Source organism: Hemitrygon akajei, chromosome 21, assembly GCF_048418815.1.
Source record: "Hemitrygon akajei chromosome 21, sHemAka1.3, whole genome shotgun sequence".
In the NCBI taxonomy this organism is placed as follows: Eukaryota; Metazoa; Chordata; class Chondrichthyes; order Myliobatiformes; family Dasyatidae; genus Hemitrygon; species Hemitrygon akajei.
The window spans coordinates 50,956,421-50,980,804 of record NC_133144.1 but is presented as its reverse complement, the minus strand read 5'-3'; the positions used below and the strand labels follow the sequence as shown (position 1 = coordinate 50,980,804).

The following is a 24,384-nucleotide window of genomic DNA, read 5'->3' as shown; positions in this document are numbered from 1 at the left end:
CATTTCCAGGGCTCTGAGATAAGAGGAGAATGAAAGTGATAAGTCATGGGTTGAATAGCTTTGCAATAATTCACCTATTTTGAAGTCCACACCTTTCTTTCAAATTTTACCCATGTTTTGCAGCTCTTCCTCTGTAATCTACTACAAACTCCATAGCTAACCCTATTCCCTCCTTTCCTTTGTGTTCCCTCCACCCACCCCACCATTCCTTTGTTGACATCAGCTCCTCAAGTCGTCACAATCATGAAGTCTGGGATACACTTACCTTTCCCTTCCCTGATTGCACCAACATAAGAAAAACTTACTATATGTAGCTTAAATATTCCCCAAAATGAAAAGAGGGAAGGTTGTTTTTCCTGCAGTTTACATGTATATCGTTGCCTGGTCCAGTATAATTTAGTTGGGGGAAAACAGAGGGAAACAGATCTCTAAAATTTAAAACAATGCATGGAACAAGCTTTCATCAACCCTTCCTCACCTATCAATATTTGTCATCTTATGAATGGGTTGAAGTGTAAAATAATATGAACATTTCTGTTGCATTCCCCTCTCGATGGCATGATTAATAGCTCCAATTGAGTGGATTTGTTCCTGATCGTGGGCACTGCCCATGCAGATTTTGCACATTCTTTTGTAACATTATGAAATTATATGCATGTGATAGAGGGAAATGAGAAAGGGAATAGGAATGTAGGGGCTGCCTGTCTGGAAGTTAGCCTAGAGTTGAATGGCTTCTGGTACCATTAAAAGTACAAGATATTAGACAATAAATAACACATAGCTCTATTAATTTGTAGCACACATTTCCTTTACCTGCAAGTTTGCAATGTGAATTTTTTTTAAAATAAACACTGCAGATGCTGAAAATCTAAAACAAAAATGGAAATTATTGGAACACTCAGTATGTCAGGCTGTATCTGTGGAGAGAGACACAGCGTCAATGTTTCAGACTCGTCGTCAGAACTTAAAAGGAGTCAACAGAAGCTTGTAAACTCGCAGTGGTAGATGGACATGAGAGGGTGAAAGCTGTAAGGAGAGTGGGAAAGGGGTTTGTCAAACAGCTTTACAAACCTCTTTATTGTTTCTCATTCCACAGATGCACCTTGACCTACTGAGTATTTCCAGCATTTTCCACTTTTGTTTCTCATTATTCACCTTATATCATCAGTCAATAGTAAATGATTCCATTTCAATTTGTTACTGTTCTTGTACAGTAATTGGGGCATAGAAAGAATCCTGACAGTTGTGACACACTGTACCGTGAGTTCTATGCACTCATCATTTTAAACACTAAATACTGTCTAGTTATATAGGACAAATAGAAGGGTTTTCTGTCGGCCTTGGGGTTGATTAATCCCTTACTTATTCAAACTTTAGATGAAGTAAAAAAAACAAATTGCTATTAGGTCCTTTTGACATCAAGTTATTGATAAGAAATTACTCATAGAGCACAAAACTGTAAGGAAATATCTCTATAATTAACATAAAAATGTATCATCAAAGTCTATTTACAGTAAACTCATGGTAACCATTATCATAAATTAGTTTAGGAATACTTAAAATAAAATAGAGAGACTTTATTAGCATAAGTAAAATGTTTTAATGAATCAGATTAACAATGAACAGGATTAACTGAAATTTTGTTTCAAAATGCTTCAACAGGGATTACTTCTGTTAATGTGAAGATTTATTTTACATGATCCCTGAGTTTTTCTTGGAATAGTTGATACGGGCTATCAAAAATGGGAGGAGGAACTCCAAAACCGAAAAGAATTTTCCACAAAGAAAGGCAAAATTATTTTTTGTAATCAAAATTAGGTTTAAATGAAATCAAATCCTTTGAATCTTAGGGTGAGCCCTTTAAAGCAGAAGCACTGGTTGAATGCCAGAGATTGTCATTTATAATTAGGAATACACCACAATAATTACTTGTTCCTTCATCTGTCTGGAGCTGCAGTGGACACAAACATTATTGATTATATCTCCCTTTATAAATGTCTTACGTAATGCAGTTGTTCCTTGTGGTTGCCTCATTAGTAGATGAACCACATAAACTATCACACATGGTACAAAAGAACAGCATCTGTGCACCATTCAATCCCAATAGTTGATTATCTGCAGGATTTCAAGACTGCTACTGCCTTTGCATCCATTCTTTGATTAGATGATGTGCTAAAGCCTGGGGCGGTGGGATCCAGAACGCAATCTCACCCATTTCTTTCTTGCTTGGTACCTGCTTACGCTTTAAAGGTTCCTCTATCTCTGTAGCATCGAACCAGCGGGCATCCTCAAGCTCAGAGTTGTTGAGCTCAATCTGAAGCCATAACAAAATGCGTGTCAATATGTGGAAATTACAGTGGCAGTGGCAACAAATAACTTTTGTCAAATACAACTTATCTTAAGTTAATAAGATACAGGAAAATTTATAAACACAAGAGATTTTGAAAATGCTGGAAATCTAGAGTAACACACACAAAATGCTGAAGGAACTTAGCTAGTCAGGCAGCATCTATGAAGGGGAATAACAGCCAGCATCTTAGGCCAAAACCCTTCATCAGCATTTTGTGTGTATTTCACAGGAAGATTTATAGTGTATGACAGACTGTAAAGTAATTAGTTGGTATGTAGCTGTGCAACTTGGCAGTATTAATCACTAATGACTGAGTTAAGTGTTAAAACCAGGGAAAACATTTCTCTTTAAAGGTTAATTATACCATATTTGTCCTATCAGTAAAGAACGAATTGCCAATCAGTTTTCTTTACAAGTTTTTCTAATTCATCATCATCATTTATGGAAGAGCTTGTAAATCTCAGTGCAGGATTTATAGAATATTAGGTAATGCAAGAGAAATGTGAACAGTAGCAGTTAATAAAAGTTTGGCCCTGCCAGAAATGCACACACTGAGAAAACAAAGATAAAAGAGACGGAATACACTGAAAAAAAATCTTTTTCCCTGTCTTGTTGCTTTCCTGTCAATGCCAAGTGTTAATCACATTAATCACAAAGACCAACTTTTCAATATAAATTCTATGTTTGATTGGCACTGACAATCTTTGCAGCTCAGAATGCTCATTTGAGTTTGGAAAGTGTAGAATGATGAGATATGGTAGAACGAGGTTTATTCCACATACAGTCCAGGTTATGCATAAACAGTGTCACACAGCATGGAAGCAAGACCCCCTGGGTTGCTCCAACTATTAATCACTAATCCCATTTTATTCTCCATTACTCAATTTGTACAATGCCTGCCAAAAGTGAAGATTACTCAGTCCTCACATTAAAAAAAATAATTGACAGGAAAAATGCCAGGAATGAGCTGCCACCACAACTGGTGCATGCGAGCTCAATTTCAACTATTAAGAGAAGTTTGGATAGATACATGGATGGTAAGGGTATGGATGGCTATGGTCCCAATGCAGGTCGATGGGAGTAGGTATTTTAAATGTTTTGGCATGGGCTAGATGGGTTGAAGGGCCTGTTCCTGTGCTATACTTTTCTATGACTGTCACTCTTGAAGCAGAAGGCAATGTCTTTAAATCTCATGCTAGAGAATTAAGCCAAATTACTAGGTTGTCTGCTGCTCTGTCACAGAATTTGTGTCATTCAGAAATCAGGTCCTGTCCATACTCCCAAATTAACAAGATTTCATGTCACTAGTTCGAAAAAGAGGGTTCTCTTGACCACAAGAGATTCTACAGGTGCTGGAAATCCACAGACGCACGCACGCACACGCACACACAAAATGATGGAGGAACTCAGTAAGTCGGGCAGCATCTAGGATGTCCCAGTCTTATATGCATCCACTAGCATCATTAAAATAAATTGCAAAAAAGGTTATAGAATGGCCTGCAATTCACTGTTCTATCTGCTTGTTGGATTTTTCTAAATTTCAAAATTTATTACACTTTAACAGTACTTCAATGATTATGAAGTACTTAGTAATTTCAGAGTTCATTGAAAGGCATTATAAACATGGAAGTGTTTCCATTCTCTTATAAAGAATTGTGTTCATTGAGAATTTGATGATATGACTTAAGTGATGGCTATGACAGAACTCAGTAGCAAGACCTCTTGACTAAAAATGCAAAATGGATCAGAGTTTCAAAGCAATGTGCTGTGTATTGGGTCCATCCAAAACATCCTCATGTGCTAAATTCTTCCCAGCTTGGTTTCTTGCGATAGGCACCTAATGGAGTCAAAACCTTTGCCACAAACAGAAGAGTACATAGCATCAACTGGGCGTTTCTTCTTGGGCTAGTTACAAAGCACCACAGACAAAGCCATATTGGAAGCTGTCTTATTCTGCAGACTAGACAGAGAAAGTTGAAACGACTTGAAACAACTTACAAAGTAAACTATAATGGTCCACATTTTTGTTGTGTTCACTCTTTTGGTCTCCCTCTCCTTGTAGATTTCAAAGTTATCAGGGTGCTAAATTTCAGAAGCATGGTCCTTATTTTTCGCCTCTCCAGAACTTATCTTACCTTGTTCTGCTTTGGCTGCACCATTGCATGGCACCCAATCATCAGAGAGCTACTGGGAAAGGGCCAATGTTGGGATCCAGAATACGACAGTGAGGACACATCCAAACCGACTTCTTCCGCCACTTCTCGATGCACAGCCTCTTCCACTGTCTCTCCTGGGAAAGGCAAAAGAAACGAGAAATAAAAAGAAATTTGCTACAAGTCAGTTTGAAAGAGTGAGAAACCAGTCAATGGTTAATGGTGACTGTGGGGTTGTCCATCAGTTGGCTGGGTTATTTCTGCATAAGATGAAAATGGTCTTTGGCCTGTCTCAATTACACTACGCTTACAGAACTACTAGAGCTACAGGATTGTACTATGCACAGCTATAGTTTTATATAAATGAGAAGATATAGACACACTAAAAAATGTACAAAAACATTCAGAAGGATATCACCAGAAATGAAAAGATATACATGTTGGGATAGGCTAAATAGGCTAGGTTTTTCACCCAAAAATGTTCAGAATATAGAACACTCTACTACAAGATATGGAAGCAAGTAACATAGTAGAAGAGTAAATATAAAATTGATACAGGATACGGATCTGTGCCCACAGTTCACCAGTTCAAATGTGCTGTCAGTAAAGTTAAATAAAGGCAAGACATTGCCACACTAGGTTGCAGTCATCACGGGTGGCTATTGCTGGTATAGTACAGTTGGCCCTCCTTATCCACGGGGATTGGTTCCGGGACCCCCCGCGGATACCAAAAAACGCAGATGCTCAAGTCCCTTATTTAAACTGTCCCAATGCTGTGGACTTTAGGACCCAGCGGAGCTCTGGACCTTGTTTAACCTGTCCCAGTGCGGTGGACTTTAGGACCTGGCAGAGCTCGGGACCCGCCGCCCACAATGTTTCTGTTCTGTTGACAGGAAACGATCACAATTGAAAATAAAGTGGAAATAATAAAGCGATCGGAAAGAGGTAAAACATCATCGCTCTTTGGAAAAGCGTTAGTCTACAGTCGGTCAAAGATCGGAACAATTTTAAAGGATAAAGTGAGAATAATGGAGCATGTGAAGGCCCTGTCCTGATGAAAGCTACAATAATTACTAAGCAACACGGTGGTTCAATTATTGAAATACACACATTTAAGTGTTTTATATACATATAAAGGTAAAATATATACTATATACTAAGACAAACGTTTGACTAACTGACGTTAAATAATACCGGATGTACCTATTCCGACTTAGAGAACTTATGTTTTTTTTCCGATTCCCCATCCACAGTAACCTATGCACATCCTCCCGTATACTTTAAATCATCTCTAGATTTAGATTTAGATCTAGATTTAGACAAATGCTGGAGTATGAGAACTTCCGGGTTTCCCCGATCTGCGGTTGGTTGAATCCGCGCATGCGGAACCTGCGGATAAGGAGGGCTGACTGTAATCTGTTATTAGAAATACTTCAAAACAATATATTTTGCAGCAAAAGCTAAATTCTGTCTATAATCCTGCACTGCATGTAATCTGTTATCGTAAGAAGATTTAATTACCAATGTTGCAGAATCCAGCTAGCGCACTATACATTCCAGGAGGAAATCTCTTCTGGCGTGCCAGCAGGCAATGTGTTCCATTGGATACCAACATGATAACCACAGGAGACATCTGTTAATGAAGAATTGCAGGAAGAACTTACCATTTAAAAATAGTTTAAAACATTTGCAATGAACATTTAAAGCAGTGGATATGCCGCTGCTAACCTGAGTTACTCTGATTCCAGGAGATGTTTGTCATTAACTGCTATAAAATGGTTAAATATGATGGGAGCCCAATTGATTGGAGAATAACACTGGGAAGTGGTAGAATATCACACTGGTAGAGATGATGATACTCTTTTGTGGGTGAGATTTTTACAGCAGAGTGGGAAAAATTTATAGTCTGAGTACTCAGCTTTGGCACTCAAAATATACAATTCCATTTCTCAGTGCTTACACCCCTCATCTTCAAGAGCAACGTGTTATGATTAATGAACTTAAACAAGATGTATCCACATCTATTCCTGAAACTTTAATGAAAAACCCTGTTTACACTTCTTATCTATTTATTTTGCTCTCTCCATTTCATCTTGAATCTTCTTCCATGCCCAGGGGTTGTATTATAAGTGCCATTAGTGCAGAGACTGGGAAATAAAATTAGTATTGAGAAAATGAGTATAGAGTGACAGCAAATAAATAAACATAGTGGGTAGAAGCACAGTCAAATCTCTACTATCCAGAGTAATGAAAGAGATATCTACAAAGATACTGGATAATGTAAAACATATTAAAATACATTTAAATGCACCAACATGTTGCACTGTGTCATTCAACAATTGTTTTACAGTGCTATGAATTTCCAGCTTCCTACTTGCAAATTCCCAGACTGCCTACAGGAGCTTATAGACGTATTTACAGTATCCTCTCAGATCAGTTGTTTGAAACATTCTGTCGGGCCCCACGAGAATTTTATGCGTTTCAGTGCGATCACTTAAATTCAATACAGTACATCTAGTCTGCTTAACGTAGCCTTATGTAGCAGAAAAGTAAATCACATCCCAGGAATCAGGCTACTGAATCTCAATCAAAGAATATTTTTCCTTCAGTAGGTAGACCTTACAAAAGGAACATCATATAAGAATACGTCATATAAAGCTAGCTAATGACTACCTGTGGATAATAGATTACTTCATCTGTGCCACAGACACGCTTGCTGCCGGATATATTTTTCTGCGTTGGTTGTCCAGTTCTACCACAGTAGAGATGTGTGCTGTGCCAACAGAGAAGGGCCTGAGCCTAAAATACATCACATTATTATGACTCACATTCCCCACAGATAGTCTGACCTGAAATATAAGCTCAGTGAAAGTTCAGAATACAAATTTGAGGAGATTGATCTTAAATTTAAACTCATAGAAACAGAGCAATCTTTTGTCACAAATACAAGAGCCAGCAGCTGCTGGATATCCAGAGTAAGACACAAAAAATGCTGGAGGAATTCAGCAAGTTAGGCAGCATCTATTGCAGGGGTGCCAAAGCTAGGGGTCCATGTCATTAAAAAGGTTGGGGACAACTGATCTACGGAGAGTAATAAAGAGTTGGTGTTTCAGGCCAAGATGCTTTTTTTCAATCACTATCTAATACAATGCAGTGGTCAGCATTGTAAACCAAGGAAAGATATACAGTACAACAGAATTTCCCAGAATTCTGCAAGTAAATCTCAAGGTTATATAATTTATACATTATTTGATAATAAATGTACTTGACTTGACTTAAATTAAAAATAAGCTTCTGGCCAGAAGTCAATTCATTTCATTATTATGTTCAATATCATTGATTTATAATTTTCTAATATTGTCAATGTAAGTTATTTATACTTTTATGTTAGGAGTAAAAACATAAATTGCTAAATGCAATTGGCAGTTGTATTAAAAACAATTCATTAAATAAACCGATTTGTTAACTCCTGCTTCTGAACCAGAATACAATAGACCTGGTTTGCACTAACGTACCTGGTGCCACGTTGGACTCTTAGATCATTTATCTGTAATGCTAATTCCAGCATTAGGGTGTATTAAAACAAGAACTGTCAAGATAAGAAACAGTTTCTTCCCCCAGGCCATTAGGCTTCTGAACTCTCGGCCACATCGTGTTCAAAGAGTCACTGGTTAATCTGTTCCATACCTTCCAATATTTAATATGAATGTACTTTAATTCATTATTTATGTGTCATTCATCTGTAGATTTTATCCTTACCTTCATAAGTTACCATGTGTTGTGTGTACTACTGTGCTTTACATCCTGGTTCAAAGAAACATTGTCTTATTTCTATATACATTATATAGTTTCATATGTTATATACATGTATGTAGTAACTTCACTTGAACATACAAAAGCCCACTTTAGAACGTCCAAGACCAGAGCCTAGCCTGAAATTAAAACTGCAATATTCTGCAGATGCAGTAGCATAAAGTTCTGAAATCAATCTATGAGAGGCATAAGAATAGAGAAAATTATAATATATTACTGACATAACAGCCCTCCTCACCTCACATTAATACACAGTGTGCAGGTGCATTTACCTCCTCTCCCTCCAGCCCACCATCATACCCTCTCGTTTCAGCCACACATCAGAAACATCTAGATTTGACACTTGCATGGAAGCAATATTTATCTTCAAAATTTGCCAAAACTTTAGTCTTACCTGGGACAGCATAGCTGAATCCTTTCCTTCCACAAGGAAGAAGGCTTTCTGAAATTCTACAAACCTTCCCTTTAGTAGCATTTCCGCTCTGGCTTTTTCAGTTTGACCTTAATTTAAAAGCACAAGTTGAAACATGGTCAGATTATAAGATATCAGGAGAATGCTATTTGGCTCCTTGTTCCTACTCCACCACTCAACAATCATTATAACTTTCCTGCACTAAGCCCATATCCCTTGATTCCAAAATGCGTCAATCTCTGCCTTGAATATATTCCGTGAATGAGCCTGCACAGCCCTTCTTAGTGAGGAATGAAGACATTTCTTCCACTGTCAGTCCTGAATGACTGTGCCTCACTTTGAGACTGTGACCCCTGATACACCAGCCAGCAGAAATCTCATCTGTACGTCAGCCCTGTCAAATCTCATGAGAGTTTTGTTTTCAATTAAATCACCTCTCGTTTTTTTCTAAATTCTAGATTATTTGGCCTTGTCTGCATAATACTTTCTGATAAGACAAAACTGCCATTCCAGAAATAAATATGGTGAACCTTTATTGCACTCCCTCTCTGATAATCATATTCTTCTTCAGATAGGAAAACCAGACCAGTGCATGACATCCTTGGTGCAGTCTCACCAGAGTCCTATATAATTGCAATTAGTTATACTTACCTCTGTACTTAAATCTTAATGCAATAAATCTTAATACTGTTTGCTTTTCAAATGCTTGCTGTGCCTGTGTTTTAACTTTGCATGATTCACATACAATGACTGTCTCCACCCCCGCACAAACCTGCCGAAAACGAACAACTATCAATTCCTGAACACAAGAGATTCTGCAGATGCTGGAAATCCAGAGCAACACACATGAAACTCACGAGGTCAGGCAGTATCTATGGAAATTAATGAACAGTCAACGTTTCAGGCCGAGACCCTTCTTGAGGACTACTCTGCTTTTCTCTTAAAAAAAGCCAAACGTCAATGATGATTACAATTTTTTCACATTATGTTCCATCTATTCATCCTCACCCACTCACTTAGCCTGTACACATTCCCAAACCTTTCTCAATTCACAACTCAAATAAAATAAGAGAGCATTTAGGTTCTTGATTAGTAAGAGCATCAAAGGTTAAGAGGAGAAGACAGGAGACTGCGATTGAGAGGTACAGTATAATAAATCAGCCATGATCCAATGGCACAGCAGACTCAATGGGATAAATGGCCTAATTTTACTCCTATATCCTACTGTCTTAGGACCTTAAATTGCTATAGTACCTATAATAACCTAGAAATGAGATCACATCCCACCACAGAATCAAAAAATACAACACAAATCCTCTGTCACCTATCAGAAATACCTGATCAGTCATATTCCAGCTCTTTCTCCAAAGTACTGCCATTGGTTCTAAGTATTTATCCATTTCCCATTTGAAAATAATGATTGCATACGCTTCTACTACACGTTCAAGTAATATGAGTACCTAAATGGAGAAACGACAAGGTTGCAGGCATCTAAAACAAGCCACAATTCCAGGTTAACACTAATCACCCAACCATCATCCTAAATACAGATGAGCTTTTCTTTATCATTAAGCTGCTATGGGTGCTTGTAGGCTGCCAGGTTTCATGGAGCATTACAGCACAGAAACAGGCCCTTCAGCCCATCTAGCCTGTGCCAACTATTATTTTGCCCAGTCCTACTGACCTGCACCTGGACCATGACCTCCAAACCCCTCCCAACCATGTACTTACATAATCTTCTCTTAAACGATGAAATCAACCCTGCATCCACCACTCCTGCTAGCAGCTTGTTTCCCCTCATGTTCCCTTTAAAAATTTCACCTTCCTCCCTTGCCAATGAACTCTAGTTCTAATCTCACCCAATATTATTTATAACACTGAATACAGAGGGAAGATAACTTATAGGTTATATCATGCTTTGTAATGTCCTGAGGCATTAGATATAAGAAGGTAAATATAAAAAAAGTTTGAAGTAAACAAACTGATTAATACCATCTCATTTCAGGGAAAGTATATTGTAAAAATTATCATGATTTATATAGGGAAGTCCATAAAATGTATTTCACAAAATAAATGTTTAGATACATTAAACTGTGCTTAACAGTCTAGCAAAGGCATACAAAACAATATTACATCTGGTAACACATAAAATGCTGGAGGAACTGAGCAGGCCTGACAGCACTATGGAAAAAAATACAGTCAACATTTTGGGCCAAAACCCTTCAACAGATCTGGAGAAAAAAAAGCTGAGGAGTAGATTTGTAAGGTAGTGGGAGGGGAGAGAGAAACACCAAACAACAGGTGAAAATTGGAGGGGGAGGGATGAAGCAAAGAGCTAGAAAGTTGATAGGTGAAAGAGACAGATGGCCATGGATGAAAGGAGGAGGAGGCAGGGGGAGGAGCACCAGAGAGAGGTGATGGGTGGGGAAGGAGATAACATGAGAGAGGGGCAAGGGGATGGGAAATGGTGAAGGGGGGAGGGGGGTGGGGGCATTACTGTAAGTTTGAGAAATCACTGTTCTTACCATCAGGTTGGAGGCTATCCAAACGGAATATAAGTTGTTCCTCCAACCTAAGTGTGACCTTATCCCGACAGTGGAGAGGGCCATGGACGGACACATTGGAATGCGAATGGGAAGTGGAATTAAAATGGATGGCCACTGGGAGATCCCGCTTGTTCTGGTGGACAGAGCATAGATGCTCGGCGAAGCAGTCTCACGATCTACATCAGATATTCTCACCGATATACAAGAGGCCACACCAGGAGCACCCAACACAGTATATGAACCCAACAGACTCACAAGTGAAGTGTCACCTCACCTGTTTGAGCCCCTGAATGGTAGTGAGGGAGGAGGTGCAGGGGCAGATGAAGCACTTGTTGTGCTTGCAAGGATAAGTACCAGGAGGGAGATCAGCAGGGAGAGATGAATGGACCAGAGAGTCACAAAGGGAGCGATCCCTGCGGAAAGCAGAAAGTGGGGGGAGGAGAAGATGTTTTTGATTGTGGGATCCAGTTGGAGGTGGCAGAAGTTACGGAGAAATATGTGCCGGATGCGGAGGCTGGTTGGGTGGTAGGTGAGGACAAGAGGAACCCTATCCCCGGTAGCATGGCAAGAAGATGGGGTAAGAGCAGATGTATGTGAAATGGAAGAGATGTGGTTGAGGGCAGCATTGATGGGTGAGGAACAGAAGCCTCTTTCTTTGAGAAAGGAGGACATCTGCTTTGTTCCAGAATGAAAAGTTTCACCCTGAGATCAGATGCGGTGGAGACTAAGGAATTGAGAGAAGGGGTTGGCATATTTACGAGTAGCAGGGTGGGACGAGGTATCCCATAGCCTAGCCTCACAATAGAAGGATGTCTCTTTAGAATAAAGATGAGGGGAAATTCTTTAGCCAGAATGTGGTGATTTTGTGTAATTCACTGTCACACACAGCTGTGGAGGTACTTTTGGTACAATAGTTTCATTGATTTAGATACAGAGCTTAATAACAATCTCACCTAAATCTAGTGCAAACTGTGGCACAAGACTTTCTGTACAACCAGTTAGAACTGATTCCTCCATCCATTTTTCTGTCTGGCCCAGCTTCTTAAGAATTCCATTCAGCTCTGGAGCAAAAACTTAAAACATCAGTTTCTTTTCTACGCTCATATAGGCAAGTTTTCAGAAATCTGCAATTGCAATTAAATAACATTCTGAAAGCAAACTATGACAGGCATAACAATACGGAAGATTAAAATATGCCACCTACATAATAGCACTCTTCACCCCACATTAATCCATACTGTGAGCAAATGCACTTACCTCCTCTCCCTCCAGCTCCCTTCAGCTACACATCAGAATCATTTATATCTGCCACTTACATGCAACCAATAAGAGAAAGATGTTTCTTTGCCATTAATATTTGCCAAAGCTTTGCATATTTCCAATAGTGGGAGAGTCTTGATCCAGAAGGCACAGCCTCACAATAGAAGGATATCTCTTTAGAATAAAGATGAGCGGGAATTCTTTAGCCAGAATGTGGTGATTTGTGTAATTCATTGTCACGCACAGCTGTGGAGGACAAGTCATTGAGTATACTTAAAGTGGAGATTACAGTAATATGTAAGGGCATCAAAGGTTACGGAGTTGAGAGGGATAATAAATCAGCCATGATCAAATGGTGGAGCAGACTCGGAGGGCTGATTAGCCTAATTCTGCCCCAATGTCTTCCGGTTTTATGGTCCTATACTGGGTCTGGTGTGTGGATAAGTCACAGCAAAGTCACATTATCATTGAAAAGGAGAAGAAAAACCCTGATCTGCTATGTTCCTGTGTTGCAAAGTGCAAAGGGTTGTTAGTTAATGAGTATCCTGTCATAATGGTCACTGTGAGATAAGATGTTTATACGGCACATTACAGTTTACAATAATTTGTGCATGACTTTTGACTACTCTACCATTGACCTATACCACTACTAAATGGACACGAGAACTGTTTGGAAGTATTTCTTTAAAGTAATTACAATCAATGAAATAAATTGTACATCCACAAAAGAAGACATTATTACAATTAGTGTCAGAGTGGGACTTGGAAGGAAGGCTTCCTCTTCAGAACACGATAAAACAATAATTTTTTGAAAAGTATCGATTTAAGGAAATATGACTGATGTCTTAAGTTGAACTCATTCTTTCAGAGACCCTAGCTAATCTACTTCCAGTTTCTAAAAAGGTAATAGAAGGTTAGCAAAGCCCCTAAGTGGCTATTTTTTCTCCAGTATTTCTACCTGAGGCTGTAACAAATGGTGCTATGTACTTGTTCTCAATCCTCTGCAAAAGAGGTGAGAGACCATGAAAAAGCAGGAAAGTTCCAGAGCTCAGAGCCTTCCGGCAGGCTTCATCATCCTCCTTCAGGTCACATAGGTAGCTGCAATATAATTAAAATAAAAGAAAGATTAGTATTAGAGAAAGGTTATTTTTCTTATAAATGAGATCTACATAATTTCCTCCATGTTTAGTGATATGAATTAGAAAATATACAGTCCATCAGATTCTTAATAGACCCCAAAACTCCCTGTTGAACTGTATAACAATCATTTTCAGAACACAGGACAGGCCCTTTGACTCACAATGTTGGCTGGCCTTTTAACCTTCTCCAAGATTAATCCAACCTTCCCCTCCTTCATATCTCTCAATTTTTCTATCATCCATAAGGCTATTTAAATTTCTTAAATGCCCTAATGTATCTGCCTCTACCACCACCCTGGAAGTGTGTGGCTGTGTAAAAAAAACTCTGACTTCACCCTATAGAGTGCCTATAAAAAGTATCCACCCCCCTTAGAAGTTTTCATGTTTAATTGTTTTACAACATTGAATCACAGTGGATTTAATTTGGCATTTTTGATACTGATCAACAGAAAAAGACTCTTTTGTGTCAAAGTGAAAACAGATCTCTACAAAGTGATCTAAATTAATTACAAATACAAAACACAAATAATTGATTGCATGTGTTCATCCTCCTTTAACATGACACACCAAATCATCACTGGTGCAGCAAATTAGTTTTAGAAGTCACATAATTAGTTAAATGAAGATCCGTTTTTGGAGACCTGTCTGCAGCCAAAGTGTTACAATTGATTGTAGTAAAAATACATCTGCATCTGGAAGGTCCAACTGATGATGAGCCAGTATCCTGGCAAAAACTACACCACAAGGACAAAAGAATACTCCAAGCAACTCAGCGAAAAGGTTATTGAAAAGTTCAAGTCAGGAGATGGATACAAGAACATTTAAGTAAAGCTAGGGCTTTACTCTTTGGAGAGAAGGAGGATGAGAGGAGACATGATAGAGGTATACAAGATATTAAGAGGAATAGATAGAGTGAACAGCCAGCACCTCTTCTCCAGGGCACCACTGCTCAGTACAAGAGGACATGGCTTTAAGGTAAGGGGAGAGAAGTTCAAGGGGGATATTAGAGGAAGGTTTTTCACTCAGAGAGTAGTTGGTGCGTGGAATGCACTGCCTGAGTCAGTGGTGGAGGCAGATACACTAGTGAAGTTTAAGAGACTACTAGACAGGTATATAGAGGAATTTAAGGTGGGGGGTTATATGGGAGGCAGGGTTTGAGGGTCGGCACAACATTGTGGGCTGAAGGGCCTGTAATGTGCTGTACTATTCTATGTTCTATGTTCTATGAAAATCCCTTGGAGTACATCTAAGTCAATCATCAAGAAATGGAAAGAAGATGGCACAGCTGTAAATTTGCTTAGAGCAGGCCATCCTCAAAAACTGAGTGACTGTGCAAGAAGGGGAATAGTGAGGGAGGCCACCAAGAGACCTATGACAACTCTGGAGAAATTACAAGCATCAGTGGCTGAGAGAAACTGCACATACAAAAACTGATGCCTGGCTGCTTCACCAGTTGCAGCTTTATGGGAGAGTGGCAAAGAGAAAGCCATAGTTGAAAAAAAACTCATATAAAATGTTGGCTAGAGCTGGCCAGAAGGATTGTGGAAGACTCGGAAGTCAGCTGTAAGAAGGTTCTATGGTCTGATGAAAGCAAACTTGAGCTTTTTTGGCCATTAGACTGAACACTACACTGTACATCATGAAAAACACACCATCTCTGTGAAGGTGACGGCGCTATCATGCTGTAGGGATGCTTCACTGCAGCAGGCCCTGACAGGCTTGTGAAGGTAGAGGGTAAAATTAATGCAGCAAAATGGAGTGAAATCCTGGAAGAAAACCTGATGCAATCTACAAGAGAATGGTGACTTGGGAGAAGATCTGTTTTCCAGCAAGATAATGAGCACAAGCATAAAACCAAAGCCACACAGGAATGGCTTAAATACAACAAAGTTAATGTGCTGGAGTGACCAAGTCCGGACCTCAATCCAATTGAGAATTTGTGGCTGGTCAAGTCGTTCACTCACGATTCTCATGCAACTTGACAGAGCTTGAGCAGTTTTGTAAAGAAGAATGGGGAAAGATTGCAGTGTCCAGATGTCAAAAGTTGATAGAGACATATCCACACAAACTTAAGGCTGTAATTACTGCCAAAGGTGTATCTACTAAATGCTGACCTGAAGGGGGTGAATACTTATGCAATTAATTATTTTGTGTTTTATAACTGTAATTGATTTAGAATACTTTGTAGTGATCTGTATTCACTTTGACATGAAAGAGTCTTTGTCTGTTGATTAATGTCAAAAATAGCCAAATTAAATCCACTATGATTCAATGTTGTAAAACATTAAAACATGAAAACTTCCAAAGTGGTGAGGGGCATTGTACTTTCCACCAATCACCTTAAAATCATGTCTTTTGTATTAACCATTTCTGTCCTGAAAGTTTTGATGGTTTGTATGGTTAAGGCATGACTTATTAGAAGTTTTCAAGATAGTAAGGATAATTGGAGACATTATTTAGTTTCTGGAGAACCTAGGAGTAAAAGTTTGAACCAGTTTTTTGGGGAGTTGAATTTAGGGAATGTGCCTATACAGCCAAAGGTGACAGATATTCAGAACATTGTTCTGATTAGAATAAGTAGGGAGGGAGGGTGTCCTGTGTTTGTGAACGGTGCTATAGAAATGAATATATTCTTTTCTCCTCACTCAAGTAATTTGCAAGATATAAAAAAAGTGACAGATATAGTTATTTTTCAGATTGCATTGAATCTACTGTGTAATATACTTATGATAAATATTGTACACTCAGGAAAATAGTTTAGCAATTTTGTCCTCAACAGTTCTTCAAGATAACCAATTTGCAGTGAAGCAACGGATCAGTCCAATTATGTTTCATCTGGCAACAACAGTTAAATTTTTAGAGTGACTGCGATTAAATTTGCTTCCTTCAGAAGATTTAAAAGTCCTGTCTGAAACCGTATGGAAATCAGTAACAATTTATAGTAAGAAGAGATTTTTCCTTCTTTGCTCATGGTAATAGAGCAAGCCAACTGGAACAACAGATCTATACTGACTCCCAGGAGAATGATATTCTTGCAACTTATCAGACCCTAAGACATAGAAAAATCTGGCATTCAGCCCTTCGATCCTGCTCTGTCATTCTATCATAGCTGATATATTTTCCCTCTCAACCCCATTCTTCTGTCTTCTCCCCATAACCTTTGACACCCTTAATAATCAAGAACCTATCAACCTCTGCTTTAAATATACCCAATGACTTAGCCTCCACAATAGTCTATGGCAATGAAACCCACAGATAAACCTCTGGCTAAAGAAATTCCTCCTCATCTCTGTTCTAAAGAGACATCATTCAAATATGAGGCTGTGCCCCCTGGTCCTAGACTGTCCCACTATTGGAAACATCCTTTTTACGCCCACACTATCGAATGTTTTACAGATTCTTATTCAGTATATTCTTTTACACATGTCCATTAACTTCTCTTTCATTTTTTCGCCACCCACCTGCACTAAAGTTAATCTATAGTAGCTTATTAACCTTCTAGTATGTCTTTGGATCGAGGGAGGAAAACAGAACACTCAGGGGAAATCCATGAGGTCACAGAGACAACATGCAAACTCCACACTTTCATGACACAAATTAAAACTTAGCCTGGGAAATAGAGAGAGATTTTCAAGTGTGCAAATGGAAATCCCTTGAAATTGGCAATTATATTCTTGATGCCATAGTTTGATATGGGAATCCATATAAAATATGGGACACCACCCCTGTTCATCACTGACTGCTCTCAAACACTAAGAGGACAAAAGAAAAGAACACCTAATATAAGTGATTAGAAGCACAACACAAAACTCACCGGATCCGACTGACATAATTTGAAGCCATTCTGTAGGATAACCGAGAGGCTGGTTTGATGAAATTCCTCAAAAAGAAATGCATCACTGCTTGTTTTCAAGTCCAGCTTGTAGTATTTAACTAACCGTGTCGACCTCTGGTCACCTCAACAGCAAGGTAATCTGACAGGAAAGAGAAACCAGTTATAGCCCAAGTACAACCAAACCTGCACACGTTAAATAAGAGAACACAGTAAAGCAGGGTGAGGGAATTATTATGTAAAATCTCACCACCCTTTGGTGGCTCAGCTCAGAACAAGAACTCCAAAATGAAGCTAATCACTCAGTTTCCAACGTGCACACCAACACCTGTGTCTTAATGAAACTACATTGGTACAAATTTAAAACCAAATAATGAACACTTTATAGCTCTGGGATGTAAATTCTTGCAAATCCATAAGTAACACTGAAAGAGTATCTTCACCAGATAGGTGAAGTAGTTCAAGCAGTTGGCTCATTGTTACAACCCTAAAATGTAATAAATACTGGTCTTGCCACAAACACCTACATCACTTAAAAGCAAAAATAAAACACCTTGTATTTCTTGGTTACTTGCTGACATACACTAAGCAAATCAGAACCTTTGAATACATGGTAGCATAGTGGTTAGCTTAACGCTGTTACAGTGACAGGGATCTGCATTCAATTCTGCCAATGTCTGTAAAGAGTTCATACCTTTCAGAATTGGAGCTGAAGTCAGGGATCGGCTAAGCTCCCGGTGGAGGCAGAGCAGGCTCTAGGAGTCGGGCGGCCTGCTCCTGCTCCAAATTACTTTACGACGTGACGTTTGTAACAGCGGAGCCCTAGCCATGTTCACAAACCCCTAAGTGGGACCCCTCCGTTTCTGCAGCTACCCCACCTTTTACCGTCACCCCGGCAACCCTGGTCCAGCTGACTACCGACAAGACTGAAGCAGCGGCAAGATGGGCTCCTCGGCTCCCGCCGGCGGACTGAGAAGTGACCTCCACAGGCGAGGCTGCTGAAAGAGCCCGGAAGATTCCCAACTAACGTTACTTAATGCAAAGTTCGAGACTGTGAGACAAGCACGGACAGAGATGATATTGTCGACGCGGTGAGAGTGATAGAGAAAAAAAATGACATGCATGCCTCAATAAAATCATATAGTCCTGGAAATAGCAAGCAGATCAAAGTGCAGAGACACTGCACAACCTCTCGTTCAGTGACCAGAGGGTCACTGAATTGAAACATTCTGCTTCAGAATCTGCAAGGTTGTTTTATTTACATATTTCTTTGACACTTGTCACACCCCAAAGCACGTAGTTCTGAACTGTGGTTGTGGCTGGCATATAACAATTTCAGCGACATATCACTGCCACACACACACACACACACACACACACACACACACACACACACACACACACACACACACACACACACACACACACACACACACACACACACACACACACACACACACACACACACACACACACCATCTTTTCAATAGCACTTTGAAAGTTTTCTGTGCTACAATTTCCTTCAACCTATTAACTCAAAACAAGAATGCTACTATACTGCCTGTGGTAATACTTCAATGATGACAGACAATTTGTGCGCAACAAGCTCCCACAAGCAGCTTATGCTATTGATCAGATAACATATGTTATTGGCCAAAGTTTAGAGAATGGCTCTCTACAAGCAAAAACTGCAAATATTGGTAATCTGAAAAGAAAACAAAGTGCTGGAAATATTCACTAGATCTACAGGGAAAGAAACATAATTATTTTTCAGGTCAGTAACTTTTCATCCAAAGGGATATCAGTCTAATTATCATAATAGCATCAATAAATCTTTGGCATCCCCAAGGGAGCAGGTAGAACCTGCATTTTATTTCTCATCTAAAAGACTGCAATTGCCTGTAAGGTAGATTCTGCAAATTCCATAGGTCATCTCAGAACAACAAAAAAAGAACTGAGCTGACATTATTACTGGTGGAACGCAGCAGGCCAGGCAGCATCTTTAGGAAGAAGCACTGTCGACGTCTCCGTCTAAATCTGCAATTTATATTAATTTGTAATAAATAGTATGTACAACAGGACAGTCAACATAACATAGAAATACAATTGTATCTGCGTGAGTAATCAGTCTGATGGCCTGGTGGAAGAAGCTGTTCAGAAGCCTGTTGGTCCTGGCTCTTATGCCATTTCCCAGATGGTAGCAGCTGGAACAGTTTGTGGTTGTGGTGACTCAAGTCCATAATGATCCTTCGGACCCTTTTTAAACGCCTGTCTTTGTAAATGTCCTGAATAGCAGTAAGTTCACATCTACAGATGCACTGGGCTGTCCGCACCACTCTCTGAAGAGTCCTGAGATTAAGGGAGGTACAGTTCCCATACCAGGCAGTGATGCAGCCAGTCAGGATGCTCTTAATTGTGCCCCTGTAGAAAGTTCTTAGGATTTGGGGGCCCATACCAAACTTCTTCAACCGTCTGAGGTGAAAGAGGCATTGTTGTGCTTTTTTCACCACACAGCCGGTATGTACAGACTACGTGAGATCCTCGGTGATATGTATGCCGAGGAATTTAAGCTGTTCACCCGCTCAACCCCAGATCCATTGATGTCAGTAGGAGTTAGCCCGTCTCTATTCTTCCTGTAGGCCATACCCAGCTCCTTTGACTTTGCGACATTGAGGGAGAGTGGCGAACTATTCTCGATCCTAAGGGATCACCTAAAAAAGACTACAGTAGCTACTCCACAAGGAGACTGAGTCCAGAGTTTTAGGACTCATGTCTCGGGAAAGGAACTTGAACTCTTAAAGTGGGGGGTAGAGGAGGTTGGAATTATTACAATTAAGCAACAACCGACAAACTATCAAATTGCTCAAATTGATTTGAAAAAAATGTACAACGAAATATGACAGCAAGTTCCCAGAATAGTAATCTGAAATGGTGAACAGATTTTGTCACATTGATTGCAGGCTAAATATAGAACATAGAAAACCTACAGCACAACAGAGGCCCTTCGGCCCACAAAGTTGTGCCGAACGTGTCCCTACCTTAGAAATCACTAGGCTTACCTATAGCCCTCTATTTTTCTAAGCTCCATGTACCTATCTAAAAGTCTCTTAAACCCCTCGCATCCGCCTCCACCACCGTTGCCGGCAGCCTATTCCATGCACTCACTGAGTAAAAAACTTACCCCCGACATCTCCTCTGTACCCACTCCCCAGTACTTTAAACCTGCGTCCTCTTATGGCAACCATTTCAGCCCTGGGAAAAAGCCTCTGACTATCCACATGATCAATGCCTCTCATCATCTTATACACCTCTATCAGGTCGCCTCTCATCCTCCATCACTCCAAGGAGAAACAGCCGAGTTCACTCAACCTGTTCTCATAAGGCATGCTCCCCAATCCAGGCAACACCCTTGTAAATCTCCTCTGCACCCTTTCTATGTTTTCCACATCCTTTCTGTAGCGAGGCGACCAGAACTGAGCACAGTACTCCAAGTGGGGTCTGACCAGGGCCCTATAAAGCTGCAACATTACCACTCGGCTCCTAAATTCAATTCCATGATTGATGAAGGCCAATACATCATACACCTTCTTAACCACAGAGTCAACCTGCGCAGCTGCTTTGAGCGTCCTATGGACTCGGACCCCAAGATCAAGTCGTCACTTTTATTGTAATTTTGACCATAACTGCTGGTACAGTACATTGTAAGAATGAGACAACGTTTTTTCAGGACCATGGTGTCACATGACTGAACTACATAAAAAAACACAGAAAAAAACTACATTGGACTACAGACCTATCCAGGACTGCATAAAGTGCACAAAACAGTGCAGGCATTACAATATATAATAAACAAGACAATAGGGCAGTAAGGTGTCAGTCCAGGCTCTGGGTATTGAAGAGTCTGATAGCTTGGGGATAGAAACTGTTACATAGTCTGGTCGTGAGAGCCCGAATACTTCGGTGCCTTTTGCCAGATGGCAGGAGGGAGAAGAGTTTGTATGAGGGGTGTGTGGGGTCCTTCATAATGCTGTTTGCTTTGCGGATGCAGCGTGTAGTGTAAATGTCTGTAATGGTGGGAAGAGAGACCCCGATGATCTTCTCAGCTGACCTCACTATCCGCTGCTGGGTCTTGCGATCCAAGATGGTGCAATTTCCGAACCAGGCAGTGATGCAGCTGCTCAGGATGCTCTCAATACAACCCCTGTCGAATGTGATGAGGATGGGGGGTGGGAGATGGACTTTCCTCAGCCTTCGCAGAAAGTAGAGACGCTGCTGGGCTTTCTTTGCTATGGAGCTGGTATTGAGGGACCAGGTGAGATTCTCCGCCAGGTGAACACAAAGAAATCTGGTGCTCTGATACCTCTGATCCTCCACACTGCCAAGAGTCTTACCATTACTACTATATTCTGCCATCATATTTGACCTACCTGTGGTGAACTACATATACCAGTTTGGACACCCCCCCCCCACCCCCCCGATGACTGCTCCTGTAGCTCCTCCCACAGACCCCGGTATAAAGGCGATTGAGGCCTGAGCCCAGCCCTCAGTTTCCAGGATGTAGTATGGTGGTCAATTGCTGCTTGTTCTTTCTTCCAGTCAATAAAAGCCGATATCTCGCCTCATGTCTCAGAGAGTTATTGATGGTGCATCACTACCAAAATGAACCACTTCACACTTATCTGGGTTTAACTCCATCTGCCACTTCTCAGCCCAGTTTCGCATCCTATTAATGTCCCTCTGTAACCTCTGACAGCCCTCCACACTATCCACAACACCTCCAAGCTTTGTGTCATCAGCAAACTTACTAACCCATCCCTCCACTTCCTCATCCAGGTCATTTATAAAAATCATGAAGAGTGAGGCTCCCAGAACATATCCCTGAGGCACTCCACTAGTGACCAACCTCCATGCAGAATATGCCCCATCTATAACTATTCTTTGCCTTCTGTGGGCAAGCTAGTTCTGGATCCACAAATCAATGTCCCCTTGGATCCCATGACTCCTTACTTTCTCAGTAGCCTTGCATGGGGTACCTTATCAAATGCCTTCCTGAAATCCATATACTGCATTCCTTCATCAATGTGTTTAGTCACATCCTCAAAAAATTCAATCAGGCTCGTATGGCACGACCTACCCTTTACAAATCCATGCTGACTAATACTAATCATATTATACCTCTCCAAATGTTCATAAATCCTGCCTCTCAGGATCTTCTCCATCAATTTACCAACCACTGAGGTAAGACTCACTGGTCTTTAATTTCCTGGGCTATCTCTACTCCCTTTCTTGAATAAAGGAACAACATCCGCAACCCTCCAATCCTCTGAAACCTCTCCCGTCCCCATTGATGATGCAAAGATCATCGCCAAAGGCTCAGCAATCTCCTCCCTTGCCTCCCACAGTAACCTGGGGTACATCTCATCCGGTCCTGGCGACTTATCCAACTTGATGCTTTCCAAAAGCTCCAGCACATCCTCTTTCTTAATATCTACATGCTCAAGCTTTTCAGTCTGCTGCAAGTCATCATTACAATCACCAAGATACTTTTCCATAGTGAATACTGAAGTATTCATTAAGTACCTCTGCTATTTCCTCTAGTTCCATACACACTTTCCCACTGTCACACTTAATAGGTCCTATTCTTTCACGTCCTATCCTCTTACTCTTCACATACTTTTAGAATGTCTTGGGGTTTTCCTTAATCCTGCCTGCCAAGGCCTTCTCATGGCTCCTTCTGGCTCTCCCAATTTCCTTCCTATTAGCTTTATAATCTTCTAGATCTCAAACATTACCTAGCTCTCTGAACCTTTTGTAAGCTTTTCTTTTCTTCTTGACTAGATTTACTACAGCCTTTGTACATTATGGTTCCTGTACCCTATCATAACTTCCCTGTCTCATTGGAACATATGTTTGCAGAACTCCATACAAGTATCCCCTGAACATTTGCCACATTACTTCTGTACTTTTCCCTGAGAACATTTGTTTCCAATTTAAGCTTCCAATTTCCTGCCTGATAGCCTCATAATTCCCCTTACTCCACTTTTCTAACTTGTCTGTTCCTATCTCTCTCCAATGCTATTGATCACTATCTCCAAAATGCCCTCCCACTGACCAGGTTCATTTCCCAATACCAAATCAATTACAGCCTCTCCTCCTGTAGGCTTAACTACATATTGTGTCAAGAAACCTTCCTGAACACACCTAACAAAATCTACCCCATCTAAATCCCCCGCTCTAGGGAGATGCCAATCGATAATTGGAATCTCCCATCACAACACTGTTATTACTACACCTTTCCAGGATCTGTTTCCCTATCTGCTCCTCGATATCCCTGTTATTATGGGGCGGCCTATAGTTTAGGACATTAAAGAGAATTCCTCTCCCTTCTTCTAAGTTGTGTCATTGGTCTTCTGACAGTATAAATAATGATGCCCCAGTATCAATTCCCATCCAAACACCCCACCCCATAGCGCAGCCTTTCTCTGTACTGCAGTAGTCGCAGCTTTGAGAGCAAAGACCAAGTAAAAGAAAACAGAGATTGGATTCACAAAGAATGTCAAAGAGAGAAGTTATTAGAGCAATTATTAGCCGTCGACAAATATTTTAAATAACATCGCCTGCTTGCCTTTTGTAAATATTCTGTCTTGAAGTTCTAATCAAATTTGAAAATATACTGAATCCAAAGCGCGAACGAAAGGTCACTTCACGCTGAAGGGGAATGGGGTTCATTGTGTTGATTAACGCAGGAACGGCGGGCAGCGAACAGCACGGTACCAGCGTTGGGAGGTGCATTGACATGGTTGTGCTGTCGGCGACTCGTTCGCCTGCAGCGCCTCTCCAAGCTTGGAGGTCCTTCGGATCAGCGCCTCACAACGGTTG

General features: G+C 40.4%; 1 protein-coding gene across 3 annotated transcripts; it reads right to left on the bottom strand.

Annotated features, from left to right (window-relative positions):
* Window positions 1–1,556: 1,556 nt before the first annotated feature.
* nudt13 (nudix (nucleoside diphosphate linked moiety X)-type motif 13) lies at window positions 1,557–24,311 on the bottom strand. Of its 3 annotated transcripts, none has more exons than XM_073025394.1 (9): window positions 24,131–24,311; window positions 17,488–17,647; window positions 13,493–13,632; window positions 12,228–12,335; window positions 8,711–8,817; window positions 7,177–7,302; window positions 6,025–6,136; window positions 4,486–4,640; window positions 1,557–2,314 (listed from the first exon to the last, which is right to left on the bottom strand). In XM_073025394.1, exons 2-9 carry the CDS (start codon window positions 17,568–17,570, stop codon window positions 2,135–2,137), a joined length of 1,011 nt encoding a protein of 336 aa, XP_072881495.1. In that variant the 5' UTR covers window positions 17,571–17,647; window positions 24,131–24,311; the 3' UTR covers window positions 1,557–2,134. The 3 variants fall into 3 exon arrangements, with proteins under 3 accessions (XP_072881495.1, XP_072881496.1, XP_072881497.1); XM_073025395.1 differs by lacking the exon at window positions 24,131–24,311 and adding an exon at window positions 18,200–18,218; XM_073025396.1 differs by lacking the exons at window positions 13,493–13,632; window positions 17,488–17,647; window positions 24,131–24,311 and adding an exon at window positions 12,591–13,459.
* Between the last annotated feature and the right edge of the window lie 73 nt (window positions 24,312–24,384).